The sequence below is a fragment of the Pterocles gutturalis genome, unplaced genomic scaffold, assembly GCF_000699245.1.
Source record: "Pterocles gutturalis isolate BGI_N339 unplaced genomic scaffold, ASM69924v1 scaffold34832, whole genome shotgun sequence".
Classification (NCBI taxonomy): Eukaryota; Metazoa; Chordata; class Aves; order Pterocliformes; family Pteroclidae; genus Pterocles; species Pterocles gutturalis.
In genome coordinates this window covers 1-11,776 of record NW_010111370.1, presented here as the reverse complement: position 1 = coordinate 11,776, position 11,776 = coordinate 1, and the positions used below count along the sequence as shown (strand labels likewise).

At 39.5% G+C, this 11,776-nt stretch overlaps 1 protein-coding gene across 1 annotated transcript; it reads left to right on the top strand.

The window, feature by feature from the left end:
- Positions 1-1,063: 1,063 nt before the first annotated feature.
- On the top strand, positions 1,064-9,334 carry LOC104460879 (E3 ubiquitin-protein ligase RNF180-like; the record flags this gene model as incomplete). The annotated part of the gene is given in 3 exon segments (XM_010073713.1): positions 1,064-1,165; positions 4,679-4,774; positions 8,408-9,334. Coding segments are annotated over 3 exon segments (1,125 nt in total), but the record flags the coding sequence as incomplete, so codon positions are not given.
- Positions 9,335-11,776: the final 2,442 nt, after the last annotated feature.

Here is an 11,776-nt window from a genome sequence, read left to right as displayed (position 1 = left end):
AACAATGCAGAAAAGGGAAAGGTAGAAATGGGGAAAACGCAAAATGCTATACGGCTCAATAAGCCAAACTGCTCTTCAGACAGCCTCTATTGAAGACCCAAGAGTTTCTTTAGTTAGTGAAAACTGAATAAAAATGACATTGTTGAAAGAATTGCAAAATCAGATGTTTGGAATGAGGACAGAGATTCTTTTAATACTGGCTTTAAGTTTTATGCCCCAGCTTCCCTGTCAGTAAACACTGTGCACTTTAGCACTGTGAGTAGTCATGATCCTGGAATAGTGCTTGAGTTGAGTGTGTGGATGTAAACTATTTTCTTTTTTTTTTTTTTTTTCTTCATGTAGCTAGCACAAGGGAGTAAAAACAGAGGCAGGTAGAAAGAAGAGTTGGAGGATCTTTGGAGATAGCATGGTGAAAAGGGAAGGCTTTGGAAACAGATTAGAGAAGACTGGCAAGGCACAAAGAGAAAAATATTTGTCTTGTCCTTCTCGTTGTCTTAATTTAGGTCTCTGTTTTACAAGGGGGTCGATTCGGGTCTGTGAAAAGCTCTTTTGCATCAGCAGCACTGATGCTCCCACACAAAATAATTTAAGGGAGCAAGCCTCCAGGGACATATTGAGAAAACAGTCTTTGTTTTCTGTGGTTTTATGTCGGCGTTCATTTTTATTGTGTGGCATCACATATATGTGTGTGCATGTATTTAATGTGTAGGATAATAATGACTTATTTTTATGGACATATTCTTGGAAAACCAGAGTGCTCTTATCTTTTGCCTAAGCATTGAGGAAGTTGGTTTATTTTTTTAGTTTGTTTTGTTGTTGTTACTTTCTAGTTCTGTACACAGCCTGGAAATAAAACCAGCTGTTTTGCTTTGCTATTCAAAATATCTAGGTGGCTCGCTGCACAAGATCAGAGGATGTTTGTAAATAAAGTATTAGTCTTCTCTGTAGTGAAGAGATTACTGATAGACTTCTGGGTTGCAAGAGGAAAGCATGTGTGGATTAAATTGTATGTTTTTGTGGTCTTTATAGATAGACATACAGATCTAAGGAATCACAGGTTGAAATGAGTAACCAAGATGCTGATGTGCTACGTTGCTGGAGATGTAGAAAATATATAGCAAATTCTGTTTGTCTTGCAAAATGTCATGGAAAAGAAGCATATGAAGTAAGTATAGCATCTGGAGGGGGTTTGTAACTTTTTGCAGTGGCATTGGTTTTAAATAAAGGAGAAGTATTAGACTTGCCCTCACTTAGTAATTAATCTCTTGTGGAGATAAGTTCTGAAATATGCACAATTCCATAGAGAGTAATGTAAGCAGTAATGCTACTGAAGCTGAATAGGCAGTGGTCACCTTTATGATCTGAAACATGAAGGCTGGTATTCATGATACATTTGACTACTAGCCTGTGTAGAGTATGTAGTGTTACTGTTTTTCATATAAGAATTGGTTTGTTTTTTTGACAGTTTCAATACATCAATTTTGTTTTAATATCTCCTAACAGAGAATTCTTTCTTGCTAAGGTGTGTTTTAAATACTGATGCTAATTTCCACTGCAATTATTAACTATGTGTGAAATATTCCTACATCACAAACTTTTGCTCTTAATTTTGAAAAACTGGGGAATAGTCTGTATACAAAAACAGTTCAGAAGATTAGCCTGCCCTGAGGGTGGGGGTGCCTTGCCAGGCTAAAATACCACTTAGTAATTTACGTCATCTTTATTAAAATAAACAGAAAACAATCATACAGAATGAAACAATGACAGAGTATTTCGTGCAGCTTTATAATTGCAGACAGTAATCATGAAGAGTTAGAGTCTTTCCAAATAGGCCAAGAAGACTGTGCTTACGTCCTATGATCTTGAATTAAAGCGAGAAAGCAAATAGAAGGGAAGGTGTTGATCTTTTTTATTAACACACTGGAAATGCAATGACATTCTTTTTGGCACGGGAGAAGAGTACAACCAATAGAGGTAGAAACAAAGTTATTATTTTTTAAGATCCTGATATAATTAGTAGTATTAATAAACCCTATGTTAATCACTTCCTTCTCTTATGGAGCTTGAGTTTCTGGAATATTTTTCATGCTTTATATTTGAGGGGTTTTTATTTTGTGCTTGGTTTGAAGTATTTTGGAGGGGTGGGAAATTTCAACTCCTTTCATGGAAAAAATGTAGTGAAAAGAAGAAGGTATCTTTGTCAGTGCCCCACCATGGAGCTTTTAATTGCTAGTGGAGATCTGCCTTTATTGTGCACAAGACTGAAGGAGCTCCTTCTCTAATTATGTCAATAGCAAATTTAAAAAAATGTAATTTAATGCTACTTCCTGAGACGTTGGGAGGCAAAGATTGTAGTAAGATGAGAACAGTAATGTTTCAGTATGTTGGCTTTCCCTGATGAATTACAGGCCTTCAGTCAAAGACTGAAGCTGAAATACATGTAAAAGAGAAAAATCATAGAATGGTGTGGGTTGGAAGAGACCTTAAAGATCATCTAGTTCCAACCACCCTGCCATGGAGAGGGATACCTGCCACTAGACCAGGTTGCTCAAAGCCTCATCCAGCCTGGCCTTGAACACCTCTAGGGATGGGGCATCCACAGCTGCTCTGGGTAACCTGTGCCAGTGCCTTACCACCCTCACAGGAGATTTCTTCCTAATATCTAATGTAAATCTACTGTTTTTTAGCTTAAAACTGTCACCTCTTGTTCTATCACTGCACTCCCTGATAAAGAGTGCCTCCCCATCTCTCCTGTAGGCCCCCTTGAAGTAATGGAAGGCTGCTCTAAGGTCTCCCCAGAGCCTTCTTTTCTCCAGGCCAAACAACCCCAATTCTCTCAGCCTGTCCTCATATGGGAGGTGCTCCAGTCCCCTCACCATCTTCATGGCCCTCCTCTGAATTTGTTCCAGCAGGTCCATGTCCTTATGTTGGGGGCCCCAGAGCTGGATGCAGTACTCCAGGTGGGGTCTCACCAGAGCAGAGTAGAGGGGGAGAATCACCTCCTTCGACCTGCTGCTAATGCAGCCCAGGACATGACTGGCTTTCTGGGCTGCAGGCGACATTGCTGGGTCATGTTCAACTTCTCATCAGCCAATACCCCCAAGTCTTTCTCCTCAGAGCTGCTCTCTATCCATTGTCCGCCCAGCCTGTATTTGTGCTTGGGATTGCCTCGACCCATGTGCAGGACTTTGCACTTGTCCTTGTTAAATTTAATGAAGTTTGCATTGGCCCACCTCTCAAGGCTGTCCAGGTCCCTCTGGATGGCATCCCTTCCCTCCAGCGTGTCCACCACACCACACAGCTTGGTGTCATCGGCAAACTTGCCGAGGGTGCACTCAATCCCACTGTCCGTGTCTCCAACAGAGAGTGTTAAACAACACCAGTCCCAATATTGACCCCTGAGGAGTGCCACTTGTCACCGGTATCAACTTGGACATCGAGCCATTGACTCTGTGTGTGCACACGTCCAGCCAGTTCCTCATCCACCAAATAGTCCTTCTGTCACATCCATGTCTGTCCATTTTAGAGGCAAGGATGTCATGTGGGACAGCGTCAAAAGCTTTGCACAGGTCCAGGTGGATGATGACGGTTGGTCTTCCCTTATTCCCCAGCGCTGTGGCCCCGTCGTAGAAGGCCACCAAATTTGTCAGGCACAATTTGGCCTTAGTGAAGCCATGTTGTTGTTCTTGGAACAAATCTTAAAACCAAGTGTTGAAATTAGGAATGTGTTATGCATGCTTTAAATCAAAATTGTATCCAAGCTGAAATACAGGCATTCTCCACAGATAGGAGGAAGATGATAGTATAGACACGGCAAACTAATTTATCTCTCTACTGTCATTACTTGGAGAATTTGTGAAAGCTTCTGTCTTCTGTGCATGGCTCCACTTTCAATTTTGAGCATAATGAAACTTTTATTCTCATGAGTTTTATAGCATACGAGTCGGTGGTTTTCCATATTCATAAATTTTAACAACTGATTTTAAGACTTTAACACTCACCAGAATTTCCTTACATTTTTAGCCAACTTTATAACATTACTGACGTTCTAAACCATATTAGAAGATCCTATGCGTATCACTTCTGTTCTAAAAGGATGTTAGGTAATTGTTTGTATTTTAGTATCAGTTAGTGAAATGCTACAGCTTTTTACATTTTGTTTCATCTTCAGTTGGTCACATCATTGCAGTAATAACTCAAAAGTTGCTAAGAGTCCCTAGTTTCTCTACTAGTTATTCCAACAAGCATTAGAAAATGAATTTAAAACTATTTCTGACATAGTTAGGCAGTACTGACCACAGTGTTCATATAAACTGGAACTTAAATTTTCTTCTCTTTACTGGAGTATTGTGCCAGCTGATAGTGCTTCTGAAATCGATTTCCAACTATACTTGGCAGATCAGCAATTGCATACTTTCTGTTCTTGTAAACAGAACAAAACCACTTCCAAATGCCTCCACCTCCACACTGGAATCTGTCCAATGTCCTTACGTTCAGAAATAGAGAATTATTGACACCATCTACCTGATTTTTAGCTTAAAGGATACACCAACATCTTTGAGTTTTATCATTTGTTAATAAAATTTTTACTGAATTTGGGAAGTTGCCTTCTGTCTGTATTCAAACAAAAAAAGCTGACATGAATGTTGAATATCAATACAATATTTTTTTTTAACAGACATCACAACCTTCAGCTGCTTCTCAGGAGTCTTGCAATGTATGGCATTTGAACTTAGAAGCTATTCCAGAGTGAGTGAAATGCATCATTGAAAAGGTAGGTCTTAGATTTCCCAACAAAATGGGAAATAAGTAACGGGAACATATTTCAAGAGCATGTTTCTGCCAACGTCCATATATATTATAGAGACCTTCTAACTGAGGGAATTTTACTCAGTAACATCTACCATTACCATTTACAGGGGCTTTTTTCCCCTCTTAAATGTTTTGGTTTGGTTTGGTTTTTTATGTATTCACAAAGCCTACAAGTGATAAATCCTGTTCCTGCCCATTTATACATTAATGTATTTATTTTTGTGCAAGTAACTGTCAGGGGCACCTCTATATATTTTGTCAATGCTTAAAATTATATTCTTATTATATTATATTTTCTAGGCTTTGGGTTTTGGTTTGTCCTGGTCATGTTTTGCAGTACTAATGTGTGTGTTGACAGGGATAGTAAGAAGCGTGTTTCTCCATAACACTGGACTGAGGGTTTGTTAAGAGATGAGTTGTTGGAATATGATGTGATGTCTTTTATATTTAATGTGCTATTATGTCATATGAAAAGAAAGTAGTTACCTTCCTCCAAATTCAAAGTCAGTGTCACTGCTTTTGAGTTTTAACTGCCCACGTGAAATTACAAACCATCCCACAACTTTCCTGTTGTACCGATTGCTTCAGTGGAGTGTTTTCTTTTAGTTTTTTTAGGTCTAGAAGTTAATGTTGTTGCATAGACACAATAAGCAGAAACAGTGTTTTTCTTCTGGCCTGCAGTTTTTCTCTGATGAGTCTTTGATTTTGAGAAGCAAATGGTATCTGCATTCCTTTCTGCTTAGACTTCGGTGTCTAAGTTTTACTATATTGCAATTAACTTCTGATCTAAGGAAATCCACCCTGAAAATTATACACAAAGAAAAAAATGTTACGACTGTAAAACTAAGCATTCAGAAAATAAGAAAAATTGTTTCAACTTCCTTCATCTTCCTCTATGTTTTATTTTGTTAAACATTCATTAAACTTGTTTTAAAATTAATGTTTTCTTATACTTCAATAGTACATGACAGAATAGTGTATGTGTTTCAGAAACATTAATCTTGGTGGGGGGGGTGTTGAAAATTAAGGGTGATGAGGTATTTCCCCACTTGACATAATTACCTAGTCTTGAATGCCTAATCATACAGACGCAGTTTTTTACAGTACTTTGCATGTTATTTTGTTTCAGTAAAATTGTTTTCAGTATTGATACTAATATTATTTTTCTCACTTTTAGCTGTAAATGGCCAGCCTTCTGCATTTGAAAGCCTAGAGTGTACAGGTTGAGACATGGGAAATAGAAAACCCATAGGCTGCTCAGAAAAGACTTAACATATTTGCTCAAGATTGCAGAGGAGCAATGTTCCTCTGGTGGCAGAGGCAGAGAATGCAATTCTCTATGAACATGTTCACTATCTTAGCGTTCATTTTGTCCTTTAATATCCTGGGAACTCTTATCTCATTCACTTCTGACTTCTCTGGAAAGATGCTGTGGGTTTATGGGTAAATGTGTGGTTTTCTTAAACAATTCTGACATCCCCAGATCCTCCTGGGCTCTGAATAATTTTGTGATCGTGTGTTATTTTCTCCTGTATGACTCCTGATTCAAGGGCTAAAATCATTTTACATAAGCACACAGTCTATTTGCAGACTGTAAAAACCCACTGCTTCCCAGCCAGTTCTTTTTTGCCATCTGTCCTTGTTCTTAACCAATCTCTTTGGGTTTCATGCACACATTAGTGTATAGATAATCTTCAGTGTTTATAAATGTCTAACTAGTGTTGCTAGTGACCTTTATTGACCTGCATTTTCTTTTCCCCATCTTTCATCACTTGTTTTAGTTTCTTTGGCTAACTCTTCCCAGTTTGTCCTCTTCGTGCAGTCCAGCATTAAATCTGTGTACCCTCAGCTCCTTTTCAGATCTTGGTGACTTTCCCTCTACCACCTCCTCCACTAGTAGGCTGTTACTTCTTTTACTGAGTCAGTGCTTCCACAGCCTGTTGCCAAATTCATGCTAAATCAGTCCCAGACTCCCTTGTGCTGCACCTCATCTCCCAGTCTCTGTGCACATAGGACGTAGACATGTCCTTTTTCTTCCATACTGTCTCTTGCATTCCCATTTTTGCCAGACTTCTAGCCTTCTTCCCTACCCTTCATGAATCACTCCTCCATTTGGAGATCCAGGTTACTATTCCATAGTGACTGAGTGCCAGAAAGACTCACTAAGGGCACTGGAAAGTGCTTTTCCCTGAGTTTTAATGCCTAATGGCATTAATGGGAAACGGACTGTGGGAGATTTACAGTAAATCTCTGAACCACCTTAATTCTTCTTTGAGAATGGCATGTGAACAAGTTGGTCAGCCTTATACACTGGGAAAGACTGTGCATGTTCAAGGAATTTTCAGGGATTTTAAAGCCTTTGGGCATATGTAAACTGAGATTTTTTTGAGCATATGTAAATGGGTTTTTTTCTTGAAGATAAAAACATTTCCAGATTTAAACAAATTCTTATAGGTGCAATGAAAGGCATGTCTTTGATACTTCATGAAATGTTGAGGTTTTAACCCACAAGGAAGGAGCAAGTTTCTCAAAGAAGTGTTTCCAGAACTGTTTCTAGCATTGCATGTGGAAAATAACCTTTTTTTCCTGCACAAGTTTTTTTTTTTTTTTTTCTGAAATTGCAATATTGGTTTTACTGAAACATTCTGAAGCTTTCAGTCAAACAAGCATCAGTCATGGAATTATCTTCCTAAACTACCTTGCAAAGACATTTGCAACTGAAAGCAATGCTTCAACTGGAAATGTGGGGCAGCTTCTGTATTCATGGTTTAACCCCACTCTAGGCACACTTGTGGGTAATGTGTGACTGGAGTTGCTAATGTTGTTTCTTGTCTGGGCTGTGATTTCACAAACAGCTAAGTAACTTTAATCCTCAGAAATGTTTCTCCTGACAGATGAATATATTTACTGAAAATACTAGTAGTTGTGCAAATATGTAGGAGTTTATAGATCTCCGATGTGTATTTTCTTTTGAAAAAGTGACTTTAGGATGGAAATGAAATTCATAGAATTGCAAATAATAACTGTCTCCTTATAGATAGAGTATTAAGGATTTGTCGTGGTATCCACACACAGATTATGTTGTAACGCTACATGCCCCAAAATACAAGTACCATTTCAAGTGTTCATGAGGTAAACAAAGTAAAAAGCTATATTCTCTTTGTAAGAAATCTCCTTCCCCTGCATTTAGTATGCAAGAAATGTATCAGCACTCAGAAGACTCAGCTGAGAAACTGCTTGCCAATTCCAGTTTAACATGGTAAATTGATTTCACTGCTTTAAAAGATCTAATGTTTTCATTAGTATTGCAGTGTTGTTCTATTTCTGGACAAATTATAAACATATTTCAAAACCCCTACATTTTGAAATGTGTGTTCTAGATTTCTTGGAATTAGTTATCACTGCAGCAAGCGGAGTTTTGACCAGAACATTATTTATGGTGGATTTCCTTTCTACTCGGAAGTCTCTTTTCTTGTCTTTGAAAAACAGCGAGTAAGCAGTTTTGTTAAAGGAGAGAAGTAACTCTGATAATGAGTTCTTAATGATTTATTTGCAATTAATGTGTTGGGTGGGTTTTTTCTTTTCTTGTCAATAGGCACAGTGGACAATTGGAAAATTGCACTGTCCATTCTGTGAGGCCTGCTTAGGGGGCTTTAACTTTGATTGCAACACAGAATGTTCCTGTGGACAGTTAGTAAATATACATTTCTGCAAAAGTCGGACTGACTATCAGCCAGCTTTCTCTGTTAAATTGGCAAAATCTTCATTACCTCTCCTCAAGATTCAGTCTGGTTTTGGCAAGGGTACCTGCCAGGAAGTGGTAACTGCAACTTTGGAAATCAAAAATCAACGGCATTCATACATGGCCAGAAATAATAATGGTACTGGAAGATTAACAGAAGCACTTTGTCTAGAAGTAAGAGCTCCCAGATGCGAGATGAAAAGTAAAAAACTTCCCATAAAGGCATTAAATCAAAAAAGAAATCTTTCTGCTTCCTATCATATGACTGATACATGCACTGTGAAACCTTTTCACAGAAGATCACATAGTTTGGATTTAAATATCAGAGAGAGACTTGTTTTGTCACCTGTGTTACATGAAACTTGCTGTATGGGAATGATTTACCATGGGCAAAATGAATACACAGGAAGTGGCTTGCAATTAGAGTCTGATAGGAAAGACAGTCCTGCTTTTCCAGACCAGTATAGTTCCAGTGCTGACGAACTACAAAAAAGGTTTCAAGTGGCTTCATTTACCACATTAGTACACAGAGAAACAGAAAGTGAATGTGATTTTGAAGCTACTGGACAATCTTCTGGGAATGCCATTGCTGATGGGTCACCTTGTGTGATGAACCCTTCTTTATCTACAAGTGCTGTGGAAGAGGGACACATCACACCTGTTGGTCTTGTGCAGTCTACGAGTATTTCCTTCAACCAAAAGCTGAATAAGAGAGAACGAAACAAGTTGAAAAACTTAAGGAGAAAACAAAGGCGGCGAGAACGGTGGCTACAGAAGCAAGTAGGTGTTTGTTTAAAATTAATTATGCTACTTTTTTTGTAAAGTTTGACTTGCTTTTATAAGTCATTCTGACTTTTTTTTTTTAATGCTGTCTGTTAATATTGGTTTAACATGGTACTGTCTGGAGTGAGGTACCCTGCAAACAAGGATTTATGACCTCTTCTTACATGTAGTTTTTCTAATTGAATCCAATCAGGTTTTTTTCTGTGTAAAATCAAACGCTAGTGTGGGTAGATATAACTAGTTTCTGTTGTCTTTCTTATTGTTTTGTGATGTAATAATAAATTTGAAGTGTGAAGAAATACAGTAACATTTAATCAGCGTGATTAAAGGAAAACTAAACATTCAGGTCTTCTAAATGAGAAACCCTAGCATTTCAGGATTTCCTAACTTTTAGGTAGTGGCATTTTTGGTTAACTGTACAGTTAAGAAAAAATTATGTTTTAAAAGGTATCTGCATTTATTATTTATTGTGACACAAATATATTTTCTTTGAGTAGAGAATTGGTTGCTGTTATTTAAAATATTAGTTGTGACTAGGTAAATACTTTGTCTACAAATCTAACAAAGATGTTACACATTTTTGTTTCATTTTATAACTTGACACATCACCAGTTCTTTTGTATCCTTTTTAAAACATTAACCTTTTGTCTTACAAAGGTAACTAGTGGTCAGTTTTCGTGAAGTGAGTTTGCTTTCATGCTCCCAGTGTTAATCTGAACGCAGAATAAACAGGTGGGTGCACTTCTCCGCACTGTCAGGTGCTGTCATCTTGCCTGCAGCCTTGAGTTTTCAAGTCCCTACTGGCGTTCTGTAGGAACTGACAGTCTTATAGTGAAGGCAATGGGCTTCAAAGGTTTAACTCATGACCTTAGTTCACTTAATCTATGATTGTCTCTTTCTCATGTGTAGATTGGTTTATAATTCTTTTTCTTGTACAGTCAAGTTTGTATTTAAACTGTAAATCCTTCAGGTGTCTCTTCATGTGTTTATGTACTTATATTTCAGTCAGTCTTTCTATGATGATACTCATAACAAGAATTATCCTCAGACTGCTTATGGATTCCTCAGCTGGCTGTTGGAGGGGTAAAAGTATTATTTAGTGTGGGTACAAAAATAAAGCAGGAAGAGAAGAAAGTGAAGTGAAATCACAGATGGAGGAGGCAGGCAGATCTCAATTGTGAGCTTTGTTGGGGAAACATGAGGCCCTGGAGAAGTTGCTTAAAGCAAGGAAAGAGGAAACATAGGGGAAAAGAGGCAGTCCTAATCCCATACCCTGAGATCTGTACCAAAAGATAGTGGATTTAATATGAAGTTAGTGTTATGTTGCAGTGACTGACTAGCTGTGAATTCCCAGAATTAAGATTGAGGGATGCAATAGGGGGAGAGCATTTTGACTCTGTGCAGCTTGTACTGTATCTGCACCAGCTTTCCATTCACTTCCTCGAGTGCCTGTAAGAGAAATGAAGAGCAACTAGTAACATAAACCTTTCCAACTTGGGTGGTGTGGTTTTGTGTGGTGGGTTTGTTTGGTATCACGGGAGGGGCTACAGTGATGTCTCCTGTAAGTAACAAAGAGTTCCACCCCGCCGCCCTCTCCCCCACACCTCCCTGGCTGCAGGGGAGGCGAGGGGAGTACTACTGAGATGGACCCTGTGAGAAACTGCTGGAAGTTGCCCCAGCTTCAGGCTGGATCCACCCCTGTCCACGGCTGAGCCAGTCAGTGCCTCTGCGAATAACATATGTAAGAGGGGGCACAGCGCAAGGAGGGGTGGTATGACCCCAGGCAGGGCCCAGCCACTCCATCCAGCTGCTTGCCCAGCCCCTTCTGCAACCCAACCCACTGCAGTGCAGGCCTTCTGTCGTGGTTTATAAAGCCACAAGGACAGTTTTTGCTAAACACCTGGTGGGCTGAGGCACGGACAGGGAGGGTTTCACTCACCACTTTGGGTCACGAGCAAGAAACTGACACGACTTGGGAAGAACAAGAAAAACAATTGAATTTATTAACTATTTACAACAAGAAGCAAGATACTGAGAGAGAGAAACCACGTCTTAAAAAGGCACTTCTCCCCCACCCCTCCCTTCTTCCCAAGGCCCAAAGGCTTTGTTCTGTACCTTCTCCTCCCGCTGGCGGCACAGGGGGGCAGGGAGTGGGGGTGCAGTCAGTCTGCCGCTCTTTCCTCCTCACAGTCTTTCCTGGCTGCCACGTGGAGTCCCTTTCTCACGTTGAGAGTCCTTCTCCAGAACTTCTCTGGAGTGAGTCCTTTTCCAAACGGGGCTACAGTCCCCTGACAACTGCCTGGCTCCCGCGTGGGGCTTTAGTCCAGCATGGGGTCCTCCACAGCTGCATGTTTCTTCACCATGTGGCAGGGGAAATGCGGAAAGCGTTCCATTTCATGATTCCAATTCAGTGTCTGCATGGCCGTCTCCCTCAGCATC